The sequence below is a fragment of the Rhinatrema bivittatum genome, chromosome 11, assembly GCF_901001135.1.
Source record: "Rhinatrema bivittatum chromosome 11, aRhiBiv1.1, whole genome shotgun sequence".
Lineage (NCBI taxonomy): Eukaryota > Metazoa > Chordata > Amphibia > Gymnophiona > Rhinatrematidae > Rhinatrema > Rhinatrema bivittatum.
The window spans coordinates 69,319,744-69,336,110 of record NC_042625.1 but is presented as its reverse complement, the minus strand read 5'-3'; the positions used below and the strand labels follow the sequence as shown (position 1 = coordinate 69,336,110).

Sequence of the window (16,367 nt, the reverse complement as noted above, 5' to 3'; positions counted from 1 at the left end):
CCACCGAGATCTGCCGGCAGATCTCGGGGGGGGTGTCACTCCCGCGCCCCCCCCCCCCGAGATCTGCCGGCAGGAGCGGGAGGAGTTAATGGAGCCGGGTGAGGGTTGCGGGAAGTCGCGCTTACGGCGCCGGGAGGAAATGGAGGTGGGTGAAGGGAGGGAGAGGGGGACTGAGTGGGAGGGAGTGAGGGAGAGGGGGGACTGAGTGAGAGGAGAGGGAGGGTGGAGAGGAGTGGGTGGGGGAGGGGGGTGGTGAAGAGTGAGGGGAGAGAGAATGAGGGGGAGGTGAGAGACAGAGGGATGTAGCCCGTTTTAACGGGCTTTACGGCTTGTATATTTATAAATGATCTGGAAAGAAATACGTCGAGTGAGGTAATCAAATTTGCAGAGGATACAAAATTGTTCAGAGTAGTTAAATCACAAGCAGATTGTGATAAATTGCAGGAAGACTTTGTGAGGCTGGAAAATTGGGCATCTAAATGGCAGATGAAATTTATTGTGGACAAGTGCAAGGTGATGCATATAGGGAAAAATAACCCATGCCATAGTTACACAATGTTAGGTTCCATATTAGGTGCTACTACCCAAGAAAGAGATCTAGGCGTCATAGTGGATAACACATTGAAATCATCTGTTCAGTGTGCTGCAGCAGTCAAAAAAGCAAACAGAATGTTGGGAACTATTAGAAAGGGAATGGTGAATAAAACGGAAAATGTCATAATGCCTCTGTATCACTCCATGGTGAGACCGCACCTTGAATATTGTGTACAATTCTGGTTGCCGCATCTCAAAAAAGATATAATTGTGATGGAGAAGGTACAGAGAAGGGCTACCAAAAGGTTAGGACTTTTCAGCTTGGAGAAGAGACAGCTGAGGGGGGATATGATAGAGATGTTTAAAATTATGAGAGGTCTAGAACGGGTAGATGTGAATCGGTTTTTCACTCTTTCAGATAATAGAAAGACTAGGGGGCACCCCATGAAGTTAGCATGTGGCACATTTAAAACTAATTGGAGAAAGTTCTTTTTCACTCAACGCACAATTAAACTCTGGAATTTGTTGCCAGAGGATGTGGTTAGTGCAGTTAGTATAGCTGTGTTTAAAAAAGGATTGGATAAGTTCTTGGACGAGAAGTCCATTACCTGCTATTAATTAAGTTGACATATAATAATCACCGCTATTATTAGCAACGGTAACATGGAATAGACTTAGTTTTTGGGTACTTGCCAGGTTCTTATGGCCTGGATTGGCCACTGTTGGAAACAGGATGCTGGGCTTGATGGACCCTTGGTCTGACCCAGTATGGCATATTCTTATGTTCTTAACACTAGATCACCTGAGAACCTGCTCCTTCAAGAGCATTTGCAAAAGAACAAATTTGTTTCTTCAGGAAAATATCATCTCTCAAGGTAGTCTTTCAGAATCTGAAAAGGGGACAGGCCTCTGGACTGATCTGTGGTATTACAGGAACAAATATTAGCAGGTAAGAACCACTTTTCCTTTCCTGAACATACCCAGATCAGTCCAGACCAGTGGGATGCACCCAAGCCACTCTATACTGGGCAGGAACTCGAAAGACCCGCGCGCAGAACACCCACACCGAAGGACGATTCATCGTGCTCCCTAACATCCAAACGATAATACTTGGTGAAAGTGTGAAAGGAGGACCAAACTGCCGCTCTGCAGATCTCCTGAGGCAACAGAAGCTGACACTCAGCCCAGGAAGTAGCCTGGGCCCTAGTGGAATGAGCTCTCAGACCCATGGGCACCTGACACCCTCGGGCAACATAGGCCGAAGAGATAGCCTCCTTAATCCAGCGCGAAATCATCACCTTGGAAGCCTTGTTACCCTACTTAGGACCCCCAAACAAGACCAACAGATGGTCTGACCACCGGAAGTCATTGGTAACCTCCAAATAGCGCAAAAGAGGGCAACACACATCCAAAAGATGAAGCTCCCTCTCCTGAGGGGAATCCCTGGACCACTGCGGAAATACTGGCAGATCCACCGCCTGATTGACATGAAAGGCAGACACCACCTTGGGAATGAAAGGAGGAACTGTTCGCAGCGAACCTCTATCATTGTAAATCCTAAGGGATCCTAACACAACAAAGCCTGTAACTGAAATGCGTTGTGCAGAACAAATGGCTACGAGGCAAACGGTCTTCAAGGTCAAATCCTTAATGGGAGCCCTGTGTAAAGGCTTAAAGGGGGTTCCGCAAAGCACCTGAACCACCAGGTTCAAACTCCAATCTGGACATAACAGGCGTACGGGAGGATATAAATGCTTTACTCCCTTGAGGAACCGTGAAATATCTGGGTGTACTGCCAGCGACCAACCGTGAACCTTGCCCCTTAAGGCACCTAAAGCTGCCCTTGAACCGAAGTGAGTTGAAAGCCAAACCTTTGGCCAATCCCTGTTGAAGGAAATCCAACACCTGGGGAATCTCCGTTGACAAAGGATCCAAGGAGCGCTGGTGGCACCATGCCTCAAACAACTTCCAGACCCTAACATACGCCATAGAAGTAGACAGTCAGCATGCCTGAAGAAGAGTGGAAATGACCTGCTCTGAATATCCCCTCAAACACAATTGATGCCTCTCAAAAGCCAAGCTGCAAGAGAGAAGTGATCCTCCCGATCCAAAAATATGGGCCCCTGACGGAGTAGATGCGGGAGATGAGCCAGCTGCAGAGGACCTTCCAGCGCTAATCACACCAGGTCTGTGAACCATGGACGTCGCGGCCACTCCAGAGCCACTAACACTACACTGCCTGGATGTCACTCTATGGGGCAGATTTTAAAAGATTTACGCACCATGGGGGGTTACGCTCGCCGAGCCTATTTTGCATAGGCCAAGCGACGCACAGAAGCCCCAGGACGCGTGTTATGTCCCGGGGCGCAACTTATGAATTAAAGGTTAGGGGGGATTTCAGGTAGGGCTGGGGGGCAGAAGGAAAGTTCCCTCCGAGGCCGCTCCGATTTCGGAGCGGCCTCGGAGGGATCAGGGAAAGCCATCAGGACTCCCCTAGAGCTCAGCACGCACGAGGTGCACAAGTGCGCACCCCATTGCATGCGCCAACCCCGGATTTTATAACATGTGCGCACAAATCTACGCCCGTGCGTAGGTATTAAAATCTGGCCCTGTGCGTCGGAGAAGCCGACCGATGAGAGGCCGGGGGGGAGGGGGGGGGGGGGGGGGGGGGGGGAAGGCATAGAGAAGAATGCCCGTGGGCCATGGACACACGAGGAGGTCTAAACCTACCGAGCCTATTTCTCGATGACAACTGAAAAAGTGTTCCGTCTTCGCATTGGCCCGAGGCAAAATTGAGCGTCCGGTTTTCAACCCGCGAGCCGCGGGTCGATTTTAATTTTTTTTTTACTATTTTTAACTTTTGGGACCTCCGACTTAATACGGAGGGTGTACAGAAAAGCAGTTTTTACTGATTTTCTGTGCACTTTCCCGGTGCCGGCAGAAATTAATGCCTACCTTTGGGTAGACGCTAATTTCTGAAAGTAAAATGTGCGGCTTGGCTGCACATTTTATTTACTGAATCGCACAGGAATAACTAATAGGGCCATCAACATGCATTTGCATGTTGCGGGCGCTATTAGTTTCGGGGGGTTTGATACAGGTTAACAGTGCGCTCCAGAGCGCACTGTACTATATCGGCCTGTTAGGAAAAAAACTTTCCCTAATACTTTTTTTTTTTTTTTTTTAAACTAATAGACTGCAGGTTTGCATCTCTACCATCTGCTGGAGTCAGAGAAATAGTGAGAGACTGCAGGTGGCACTCTCGGTATGTAGCAGTGCCCAAAATTTTTGTTCTCTGACTCCATCTGCTGGTAGGAATACACAACCCACTGGTCTGGACTAATCTGGGTATGTTCAGGAAAACAGATTCACATTTACCCAATTCTAGACCTCTCATGATTTTATAGACCTCTATCATATCTCCCCTCAGCTGTCTCTTCTTCAAGCTAAACAGCCCTAACCTCTAGCTTTTCCTCATAGGAGAGGCATTCTACCCCCTTTATCATTTTGGTCGCCCTTCTCTGTACCTTCTTCCAATAAAACTATATATTTTTTATATGCAGCAATCAGAATTGTACAGTGTTCAGGGTGCAGTCTCACCATGAAGCGATACAGAGACATTAAGACATTTTCTGTTTTATTCATCATTCCCTTCCTAATCATTCCTAACATTGTTTGCCTTTTTAAGTGCCGCTGAAAAGCACCGGTCCCTGAAGCACTCCACTGTTTACCTTTTTCCACTAAGAAAATTAACCATTTAAGCCTACTCTCTGTTTCCTGTATTTTAACCAGTTTGTAATCCACAAAAGGACATCGCCGATTACCTTTGCAGCACAATTCAAATGAGGAGATTTAATCTACTCTGATAAACCAACCTGTTTTCTTGGGGCATCTACTCTTTCGGGGCTTCTTGCAGGTTCCCAGCAGTTTTGGTCTCTTGGTATGGGGAGGAGTGCATGGCGGGGACTGTTCTCGTCCTCTCTTCCAATTAGATGTTTCCAGTCCAGTAAGCTGGTCAGTTTCCACAGAGCCAGGCACTGCACAATAGCAGAGAGAAAAGTCAAGAAACCTTACTGGAAAAAGAGGAAAAGAGGAATTTGGTTAAGGATCACATATGGGGAGGGTAAATTTCAAATAACCCATATAGCAGTAAATTCTGCATGTACATTTTTTTCATCTTGCATTTCATTAAATGTTATTGTAAACTGCCTCGCATGGTTTCTCCACTATAGGCAGCATATAAAAATATTAATTAATTAAATATACTGTACATGTAGAATTTACCAATTATTTTCGCATCAAACTTACATGCTCAAGTTTGCTTTCAAAATACTCAGGTAAAGCAAGTTTGCTTACCATGTTTTCTGTAGACAGCAAGATGCATTAGCCATTACATGTGGTTGACATTCATTGGCACTTAATGGACCTCTGTCTCTTCATTAATAGAGCTTTTGCTCTACCAAGTATGTGCATGGTTGGCTCGTGAGTCCCCTCAGTCAATATTAGAGTAACTCTAGCTAGGTAGTCAACTCTCCGGGGAGGTGGGTGGGTATTTAGTATGGCTAATTCATCCTGCTATCTATGGAAAAAAAAAGACTGTTTATAGTAAGCAAACTTGTTTTTCCATCGATAAGCAAAGCTAAATTGGCCATTACTTGTGAGGAGTCCCAAGCTGAGGGCTGCAGTTGAAAGTTAACTGAATAAGCAACTCAGACCCCCAGGGTGGGGAGATTTCATGAGGCTACACAAAATAGGCTTGTTAGAAACTATCACTCTTTGACAGGTTGTTCAGACAGTAATGGGACGTAAAGGTGTGAATTAAAGACCAAGTTTTAGCTCTGCAGATGTCTTGAAATGGTACTGCTCATAGATAAACTACTGACGCAGACATGACTAACTTGGTGAGCCTTAATTGTGTCTTGTTATTTGTAGGCCTGCTAGAATATAGCAGTGAGCAATATAGTTTGCTATCTAGTTGGACAATGTATGTTTAGAAACTGCTATTCCTAGTCTGAAGGATCCTTAAGAGAAGAACAGCTGTGAAGCTTGACAGTGTGGTTGAGTTCTTCTCTTATAGCAAAGCTAAGGCTATTTTACAGTCTAAGGTGAGAAGGGCTCTCTCACCTCCATATGCATGTGGTCTCGGGAAGAATGTTGGCAACACAATAACTTGATCGATATAGAAAGCAGACACAACCATTGGCAAAACTTCGAGTGGGGGCAAAGCAGCACATAACTGTGGAAGAATTGCATATAAGGAGGATAATGAACTAAAGTTTGATGAATCTTCTGGCTAAGGTTACTATTACAAGAAACATCTTGATGCATCTTGATGCTTCTTTGACACAGACAGGGCAGCTCGAGAGAGTGATGCCACTTATGCATCAGTGGCGTTCGGGGAGCTGAACTCGACCTCACAGTTGCGGACCTAGCGTATGGGAGAGTTTTGGAATGGCTCCGACTCAAAGGTTTTGCTGAGGCAGCAGATGATGCTGCATTGCAGGTGGAAGATCTACAGCCATTCCTTAAAGTAGCCCTGAAGCACTTTAAGCACAGGGACATCCAATCACAGGCAAACTCACTGAAGAGTAGCCACGAGCTGCAGAAAAAAAATCAGCTGATTGCTCTAAATTTGCTGCCGGGAGGAGTGGAGGCAGAAGAACGAACACTGCTCACTCCTCTCCTAATAAAACCTTGGCTGCTGGCTTCAACCACAGAAAGTGACCTTCCTTGTGGTTTGTTTGTTTTTTTGTTTTGTTTTTTACACATCAGTCAGGGGAATGGCACATCCCTGAGGGCACTGCCAGGGGAGAAGCATCCCGGAGCAAAAGGCAGCCAGGTAAAGGGGGAGTGACTGGACCACTAGTTTCACCCCAAAGAGGATCACTGGGAAAGGGGCTTAGGCTATGGAACACAAGGGGCAAGCCCCCCTAAGCCCCACAAGAGCAAGGAGACAGCGCTGTCTCCTAAGAGAAAAAAGAATCAGAGCCAAATATGTTAGGATTTTTTTTTTTTTTTTTACACTAGGCAGAAATTGAAAGTACTTGCTTGATCCTGAAAAGATGGAATAAAAGTACCCCACCAGGAAAGGACTAACTAGCCAAGATCAGGAAATCACAGGGTGAGCTGTCGCATCTGCTGGAGACAGACAAATACTGAAGGGCTGCAGGGTAGGCTATGTCCTGATATAGGATACCCTTTCAGTTTTGGTCTGTCTCCATCTGCTGGACAGGAGGCTCAACCCACGGTCTGGACTGATCCGGGTACGTACAGGGAACAGGCAGTTTTTTAAATCCACTCACCGCCTTTGACTTTTTCTTGTGGCTTGACATCCTGTGAAAGGAAAGCTTCCTTTTCATTTTTTTTTTTGGTAGCACATAAAAGTGCTATTTTGTGTAGCTGCAGAAGCAGTGATACAAGGCAGAAAAGGCTTTGTAGAAAAAATAAGTTTCAGGTAAAAAAAAAAAAAAATAGAAGAGACATGTTCAGTTTGATAAAAAGTAACTGAGGCGGCTCCCTGGGCAGTGCCTGCATGGGAACTTCTGCACATGCTCAACAGAGCTCAAAGCTCTACAGCTTGGAAAGACAGATAATGCCACTCACATGTAATGGCTAATTCAGCCTGCTTATCAACAGAAAATGATGCAGATTCACATGACCTGGCAAATATGATTGAATTTTCTTCAGATTTGTTGTAGAAATTTTGAAGAGATTCTGCAGAGAATCAGGGAATAATCTGAAATTTCTGTCAATCTCTCGCCAGGCTGAAATTGTATTTGGCTTGTTTGAACTTGGAATTTTTCACAAATCTTTACAATATTTATTTATTTATTTATTTTTAGTTTTTATATACCGATCTTCTTGCATTAGATACAAATCAAACCGGTTTACAAAGAACGAAAACTTGCCTGTAGGCTATACATTGAACCATGAACATTTAAGAAAACTCTGAGTAACATAGTTATAAAGTTAACTAACCAATAAAACAATTAGAATTACATAGTGATAAAGGTCACAATAAGCGATTGATCCATATAATTGAACTTGGATCTAATTAGGGTAGAATAAATGAGATGAAGTGCTAGGGAAAGGGGAAAGAAAGGTAGAATAAGACCAAAGGGTATCTGAAGGTCTCTTCAAGGGAACATAAGTTAGAGAAGCTAAAAGTGAAATATGAGAAGAAAAAAAAACCAAACTTGTGAAGAGGAATGAGCAGAGATATGTTGCTGAAAAGGAGAGAATGTGTTAGCTAAAAAGCTGGTTCTGCAGATAACTTGTCCCAAATATTCAGTGGGATAAACATCCCACTGAATATCCCCAATTAAAGTTATCCAATTATCTGTATTCGGATAACTTTAAACCAAATTGGATATTTTTTGAATATCACTGATTAGTTCTAAAGTTACCCAGTCTTGTGTGGCCAGATAACTTTAGCCTTAACTGGCCATATTCAAAAGAATATAGCTGGATAAGTGGAGTTGCAAGTTAAAAAAAAAATAAGAAAGAAGGTTGCAGGCCTAATGGTCCTATCACTTACCGCCCCCTCCCTGAGCTCAAAATCCAGGACCGAGCCTGCAGCCCCCTTCCAAAACCCCTCAAACTTTTTTTTTAGATTTATTTATATGCTGCTTAAACCAAGGACCTAAGCAGCATAAAAGACCTGGTGCCAGCCTCCACCCTCTCCCCTCCCACTCCCTGATCCTGTCTAAATTCAACTAAAATTTGCCTTCCTGGGGCCCCCCTCCCTCCCCACTCCAATCCTAACTCTCCCACCCTCCTTTACACTTCCTCTTCAGCCCAAATCACAGTAGCAGCCTACCATGATCTGGGACTAGTGCTTCTATCATGCTAGGGAAGCCAGTCTTTCAAGGACCAGCCCGTAAGATAAATGAAGCTGGAACCTCCATGAGAATCGGACCCTGATTTAGGAGACTTTGATTCCCTAGGAACTGTATCAGAGAATCAACCTGTAGTCTCACAAGATCTGCATACCAAGAACATCTTAGCCAATCTGGAGTCATTAGAATGACCCGCAAAAACTGTTTCACTATCTTTCTCAAGGTCCTCAATCTCAGAATCCAGGGAGGAAACACACACAACAGTTGTCTATCTAACCAATACTGGACCAACATGTCTATCCATTTGGAGCCGTGCTTCAAGTGATAACTGAAGAACCAAAGGACCTTGGCATTCTTGCAAGTTTATGTTAGGATTATGTGTGGAAGTTCCCAATAATCCACTATCTTCTAAAAAGTATCCTGGCTAAGCTCCCACTCTCTGGGAATCAATACCTTTTTGAAGAGAGAGACAGCTTGGATGTTTCCCAGTCCTGCAATATGAGTCATGGAAATTGCTGAAGATTCTGCTCTGTCCATTGAAAATAGAAAGCTTGTTTCCTTGGAGAACCTTCAACTGTTCACATAAGCCACTGTTGTGGCACTGTTAGACAGAACCTGGACTGTCATTATCTTCACCAATGACAGAAAAAGCAGAGGACACGCAGCAAACTCAATCTGAAGGTCCTGGTTTCCAGCTTGTTGATGGACCATGAGCCCTCCTCTCCTGTGATCAGAGCCCCTGAGTAACCCAGTCCTGGTAGTGGGCTCCTCATCCCAACTATCTTGCATCTGTTTTATGGAACACTCACTGAAGAAATTCTAGACTCATTCTCCTAAGTAAGTTCAGTGGTGTCAAATCCCAAGAGAACTTTTGCCTCCCTGATCCGGGGAGAAAGAAAGAGACAAACAGTGTAGTCTTGAGATTATGGGGTCCAGCAAGACAGATAAAAAAAACTCCAATGGACACATGGGCACTGGTCCACTGAACCAAATGTAAGGAGGCTGCCACAAAGCTCAGCAGCTGTAAATAATCATAAACTCTAGAAGCCCTCCAAGCAAGAAATTTTTTACCTGACTCCAACTGGAACTTTATCCAGTTTGTCATATAGGTTTGGGCTTGCTTTGACATCAGAGAGATCCCAGGTATTCTAGAAACTGTGAAGAAACAGCTTGCTCTCGGCAAACCTGTTTACCCAGCCCAGGGTGAACATAAGAACATAAGGAAATGCCATACTGGGTCAGACCAAGGGTCCATCAAGCCCAGCATCCTGTTTCCAACAGTGGCCAATCCAGGCCATAAGAACCTGGCAAGTACCCAAAAACTAAGTCTATTCCATGTTACCATTGCTAATGGCAGTGGCTATTCTCTAAGTCAACTTAATAGCAGGTAATGGACTTCTCCTCCAAGAACTTATCCAATCCTTTTTTAAACACAGCTATACTAACTGCACTAACCACATCCTCTGGAAACAAATTCCAGAGTTTAATTGTGCATTGAGTAAAAAAGAACTTTCTTCAATTAGTTTTAAATGTGCCTCATGCTAACTTCATGGAGTGCCCCCTAGTCTTTCTACTATCCGAAAGAGTAAATAACCGATTCACATCTACCCGTTCTAGACCTCTCATAATTTTAAACACCTCTATCATATCCCCCCCTCAGTCGTCTCTTCTCCAAGCTGAAAAGTCCTAACCTCTTTAGTCTTTCCTCATAGGGGAGTTGTTCCATTCCCCCTATCATTTTGGTAGCCCTTCTCTGTACCTTCTCCATCGCAATTATATCTTTTTTGAGATGCGGCGACCAGAATTGTACACAGTATTCAAGGTGCGGTCTCACCATGGAGTGATACAGAGGCATTATGACATTTTCTGTTTTATTCACCATTCCCTTTCTAATAATTCCCAACATTCTGTTTGCTTTTTTGACTGCCGCAGCACACTGTACCAACGATTTCAATGTGTTATCCACTATGACACCTAGATCTCTTTCTTGGGTTGTAACACCTAGTAAGGAACCCAACATTGTGTAATTATAGCATGGGTTATTTTTCCCTATATGCATCACCTTGCACTTATCCACATTAAATTTCATCTGCCATTTGGATGCCCAATTTTCCAGTCTCACAAGGTCTTCCTGCAATTTATCACAATCTGCTTGTGATTTAACTACTCTGAACAATTTTGTGTCATCTGCAAATTTGATTATCTCACTCGTCGTATTTCTTTCCAGATCATTTATAAATATATTGAAAAGTAAGGGTCCCAATACAGATCCCTGAGGCACTCCACTGTCCACTCCCTTCCACTGAGAAAATTGCCCATTTAATCCTATTTTCTGTTTCCTGTCTTTTAGCCAGTTTGCAATCCACGAAAGGACATCGCCACCTATCCCATGACTTTTTACTTTTCCTCATGAGGAACTTTGTCAAACGCCTTCTGAAAATCCAAGCATACTATATCTACCGGTTCACCTTTATCCACATGTTTATTAACTCCTTCAAAAAAGTGAAGCAGATTTGTGAGGCAAGACTTGCCCTGGGTAAAGCCATGCTGACTTTGTTCCATTAAACCATGTCTTTCTATATGTTCTGTGATTTTGATGTTTAGAACACTTTCCACTATTTTTTCTGGCACTGAAGTCAGGCTAACCGGTCTGTAGTTTCCCGGATCACCCCTGGAGCCCTTTTTAAATATTGGGGTTACATTTGCTATCCTCCAGTCTTCAGGTACAATGGATGATTTTAATGATAAGTTACAAATTTTTACTAATAGGTCTGAAATTTCATTTTTTAGTTCCTTCAGAACTCTGGGGTGTATACCATCCGGTCCAGGTGATTTACTACTCTTCAGTTTGTCAATCAGGCCTACCACATCTTCTAGGTTCACCGTGATTTGATTCAGTCCATCTGAATCATTGCCCATGAAAACCATGTCTAAACTTGTACAACTCTGTTGGACACTGTAAAGGCCTTCCTGGTGGATGTTGGACGTCTTAAGCAATTGCCAAGTTATGTACGAACCAAAATCCATTCCTTTTATAAGACAGCTACTACCATAACAATTTCCTTGAAAAGGTTCCTAGAGCTGTGGCAAAATCAAAATGGAAGTGCCTTGAAGTGAAAGTGATTTTTCAGGTTGCAAAGACAAAAAAATATGGAGGAACCTAGGATGATCTTCCGGATAGGAATATGGAAGTAAGCCTCAGAAAGATTCCAAGATAAGAGAAACTTGCCCTGCTGCACGGGCACTAATATGGATTGGAGGGTTTCCATACTGAAATAGGAAATGTGAAGGTGGTTATTTTCCCTTTTCAAATTAAGGATGGTTCTATAGGAACTATCCATCTGCAGGACCACAAAATAAATGGAGCACTGATCATATCCTTGTGCTCCACATGGAACTGGAATCAATGATGCAAAGCCTCAGCTCGGAAGAAGAAATAGGCAGGAATGACCCAAGGATATTTATAAAATGACGGTCATTCCTGACAAAATAGCTGCCGCTGAGGAGAAAATAAGAACAAACTCCAACACCAGATTCAATTGTTGCCGCTCCTGACCGCAAACACTGCTAAACTTGTGCTGTTGGACACAGGTGCCTTTCTGGCTTCTCTGAAGCATCACTGCTGCTGATGCAAACAGGACAGTAGGAGCTGACTCTTCAGCAGATGTGCCAGATCACAAAATCTCCACTGCTGATCTGGCTCCATTATAATGTAGTTAGAAGCTGCACAAAAATAATGCATGCTTGAAGACAAGGAGACTGATGGCTGGTGGGCCCATTCCTATACCAGTTCAAATATATCCCCCCCACCTCCCTGTCCACAGGAACTTCCTTCAGTTGCTTGCTTCAGCAGAAGTGGCTGATCTCCTCACTTTTCTTCATTTTCTTTTTTTAAAAGCTTTAATTAGCCAGAGGGAGAAAGGGGGAGGGGGAGAAGACAAGTTCAAAACAGAAGCTCCTCCTGAGCCAAAAACAAGTTTCCATCCTCTTAAGCTCTTCCAAAAACCCCTCTTGCTTACTTAACTGGGAAGCACCAGAAGCCTGACCTGCAGTTCACTGTCAATAAAGCAGAAAAGGCTGCCAAAGGTAGAACTACCCATAAATTCTCCACCAGCCTGGGCAAATGCCAAACTAGGAGTCAAATTCCTGTTGCACCAGACAAGTATGTTCTGCCATCTGCTGGAGACAGAGAATACTGGAAAAAAAAAAAAGTGTGTTCTCTGTCTTCATCTGCTGGTAGTGAGAGAGTCTGGACTGGGGTAACAGGATGATAAAAAAAAAGTTATATCATCAAACTAATACAGATCAGAAAGGAGGAATCTAGACTGGGCAGTCTGCGTGGCCAACTGATTTTTTTCTATCTTCATTTACTATGTTACCTTCATGATCCACATGCTGGAACCGAAGCACAGATTTGGCAGCATCAATGCTCCTCTGCAGGTGTTTGATGTAAAGCAGGACACGCTGCAGGATCTCCTTCTGCCCACCCAAAAAAACAGAGACAGATTTAAATTTTTAAAACATTTGAGATCTGGTGGACAAATTTCTGTACACACATTGTATGCTGGATATGTTATACATACACAGAGATTGTAATTTTTTAATCTTGTCATGGTTCTTGCAGGCCTATGGGTACTTTATATTCATGGGTCTGCCAGCCAATTTTCAAAGGGAAATTTCCCTTTGAGAATTCCATGGCAGACTAGAGCAGTGAGGATTCTTTACCACATGTGCATTTCCATGGCTCCACCCAACCCCTCCTCTAAGCTGTCCCTTTTCTCCAGGGTAAAAGCACACTGTGGACAGTGTGACTTTTCTCTGTGCAATTTTAAAATGATTTTTTATGTGGAAATCCCTTTGAAAATTACCCCAAGACTACTTACATCATCAAATAAAGATTTAAATAAAAAATAAAGGTGAAGTGTGTTATGGAGCAACTCATCTCAGAACTAGTGGAAAATCATCCCATGTTTCTGTAACAGCCGCATCAATATGTTGCTGGAATGGACCATGAAAGAAAAACACTAAATCCAGCTTTAACACATTAATGCATTAAACAGACCACTAAAAAAAAAAATCAAATTTTGGAAAGATACATACAACATTACATTTTCAAGAGATAACCTCTTCTGTGCTTATGGAGAAGTTTTCTTACCTGTTAATTTCCTTTCCATTATTCCTGCTAACACCGTTCAGTTGCTTCCCCCTACCAGCAAATGGAGGCAGAGAACATTGTTTTCTCAGCGTGACTTCATCGCCACTACTTAGGAGTAGAAAAGTTCTGAAGAAACTACTGATAAAAGCAAGTTTGCTTACCGTAAACAGTGTACGTAGACAGCAGGATGAATTAGCCATGCTTTCTGGGAGCGCCCCCTGGCGGTTCTCAGCGGGAACTTCTTCTAGCAGCAAAGTTTGCTGCTACACCCCTGCGCGGTGCTGTTCCCGCGCGGCTAACAGTCTACTGTCCAGGGAGGAGGGTAGGGACGCATGGCTAATTCATCCTGCTATCTATTGAAAACACTGTTTACCGTAAGCAAGTTTGCCATGCTTTCTGGGAGTCCCCAGCTCAAGGCTTGGCAGCACAGGCAGTGGAAAGTTCGAAAGAAATGAATCATCAAATGTAGGTGGTTGTAATCATCTGCCTGTTGATTTTCATATTTATTTTTTTCTTTTATTTGCAGAGAAGTCTGTTATTCCAGTGGACATCTCTATGGATTAGTGGCATGACTTAAGATCTTGTGGCCCATTAGGGCGTCTGATTTGGCATGCTGTTGAAGGCAGTAGTAGGAGGTGAAAGTGTGTAGTATGACCATTCATTCTAACAACGTAAGTTTCATTTTTAAAGCTGCTACTGTGCAAGTGTGTTAAATTCATACTGTGCAAGTGTGTTAAATTCATATCATAATGTAAATAATGTAAATATTTTAACCCCTACCGTTCGGCTCTCTTATTCTATTTTCTCTTCCCAGTTTTAAGACCCTGTTGTAATGTAACTTTTGTTCTCCTTACACTTGTTTTTCGTTTCTTGTTCTCACCCCCTGTTTCATGTAAACCGGCATGATGTGGTTTCTAATCATGAATGCCGGTATAGAAAAACGCTAAATAAATAAATAAAATAAATAAATAAATGACCATGTTGCTGCTTTGCAAATATCCTGAAGAGGAACTTGTCATAAATGGGCAATGGAAGTGGCTACCACCCTTAGTTGATGGGCTTTGGCCTTTGATGAGAGACTAAACAATTGTGATAGCAGAAGTTGATGCATTGTGTTAACCAGCTGGCCAGAGTGCGCTTGGACACCGGTAGTCCTGGGGTGTTTGGATTGTAGGAAAGAAACAGTTGTGATGGTCTGCGAGGGGAATTGGTCCTCTGTTTTTAGTAAGCCAAGGCCCTCTTGCAATCTAGCGTATGTAACAGTGACTCCTTTTCTGAGGCATGAGGTTTCAGAAAGACAATTGGTAGAGTAATTGCTTGGTTAAGGTTGAAGGCCAAGACCACCTTGGCAACAAAGGAAGGATAAGTCCATAAGGTGACCTTGTCATGAAAGAACTGGAGGAAGGGAGGATAATGCATAAGAACATGTGCCGGGAAAAATAGTGGAAACTATCCTCAAGATCAAAATTGTAGAGCATATAGAAAGACATGATTTAATGGGACACAGTCAACATGGATTTACCCAAGGGAAGTCTTGCCTAACAAACCTGCTTCATTTTTTTGAAGGGGTTAATAAACATGTGGATAAAGGTGAACCGGTAGATGTAGTGTATTTGGATTTTCAGAAGGCGTTTGACAAAGTCCCTCATGAGAGGCTTCTTCTACGAAAACTAAAAAGTCATGGGATAGGAGGCGATGTCCTTTCGTGGATTACAAACTGGTTAAAAGACAGGAAACAGAGAGTAGGACTAAATGGTCAATTTTCTCAGTGGAAAAGGGTAAACAGTGGAGTGCCTCAGGGATCTGTACTTGGACCGGTGCTTTTCAATATATATATCAATGATCTGGAAAGGAATACGATGAGTGACGTTATCAAATTTGCAGATGATACAAAATTATTCAGAGTAGTTAAATCACAAGCAGACTGTGATACATTACAGGAGGACCTTGCAAGACTGGAAGATTGGGCATCCAAATGGCAGATGAAATTTAATGTGGACAAGTGCAAGGTGTTGCATATAGGGAAAAATAACCCTAGCTGTAGTTACACGATGTTAGGTTCCATATTAGGAGCTACCACCCAAGAAAGAGATCTAGGCGTCATAGTAGATAATACATTGAAATCGTCAGCTCAGTGTGCTGCAGCAGTCAAAAAAGCAAATAAAATGTTAGGAATTATTAGGAAGGGAATGGTTAATAAAACGGAAAATGTCATAATGCCTCTATATCGCTCCATGGTGAGACCACACCTTGAATACTGTGTACAATTCTGGTCGCCGTATCTCAAAAAAGATATAGTTGCAATGGAGAAGGTACAGAGAAGGGCAACCAAAATGATAAAGGGGGATGGAACAGCTCCCCTATGAGGAAAGGCTGAAGAGGTTAGGGCTGTTCAGCTTGGAGAAGAGACGGCTGAGGGGGGATATCATAGAGGTCTTTAAGATCATGAGAGGTCTTGAACGAGTAGATGTGACTCGGTTATTTACACTTTCGAATAATAGAAGGACTAGGGGGCATTCCATGAAGTTAGCAAGTAGCACATTTAAGACTAATCGGAGAAAATTCTTTTCAACTCAACGCACAATAAATCTCTTGGAATTTGTTGCCAGAGGATGTGGTTAGTGCAGTTAGTGTAGCTGGGTTCAAAAAAGGTTTGGATAAGTTCTTGGAAGAGAAGTCCATTAACTGCTATTAATCAAGTTTACTTAGGGAATAGTCACTGCTATTAATTGCATCAGTAGCATGGGATCTTCTAGGTGTTTGGGTAATTGCCAGGTTCTTGTGGCCTGGTTTGGCCTCTGTTGGAAACAGGATGCTGGGCTTGATGGACCCTTGGTCTG

The 16,367-nt window shown here is 43.1% G+C and overlaps 1 protein-coding gene across 8 annotated transcripts in view; it reads right to left on the bottom strand.

Moving 5' to 3' along the window:
• BHMG1 (basic helix-loop-helix and HMG-box containing 1) overlaps positions 1-16,367 on the bottom strand; it is a 307,327-nt gene that overhangs the window by 246,989 nt on the left and 43,971 nt on the right. For 7 of the 8 annotated variants that reach the window (XR_003851906.1, XR_003851907.1, XR_003851912.1 and 4 more), the window contains exons 3-4: positions 12,752-12,851; positions 4,410-4,607 (exon numbers count right to left, since the gene is read on the bottom strand). Coding sequence is in view for 1 of the 8 variants with exons in the window: in XM_029571046.1 (XP_029426906.1) it covers positions 4,410-4,607; positions 12,752-12,851 (298 nt within the window). In the remaining 7 variants the exon portion in view is untranslated. The remainder of the gene's footprint in view (positions 1-4,409; positions 4,608-12,751; positions 12,852-16,367) is intronic. The other variant, XR_003851908.1, reaches the window with a different exon arrangement.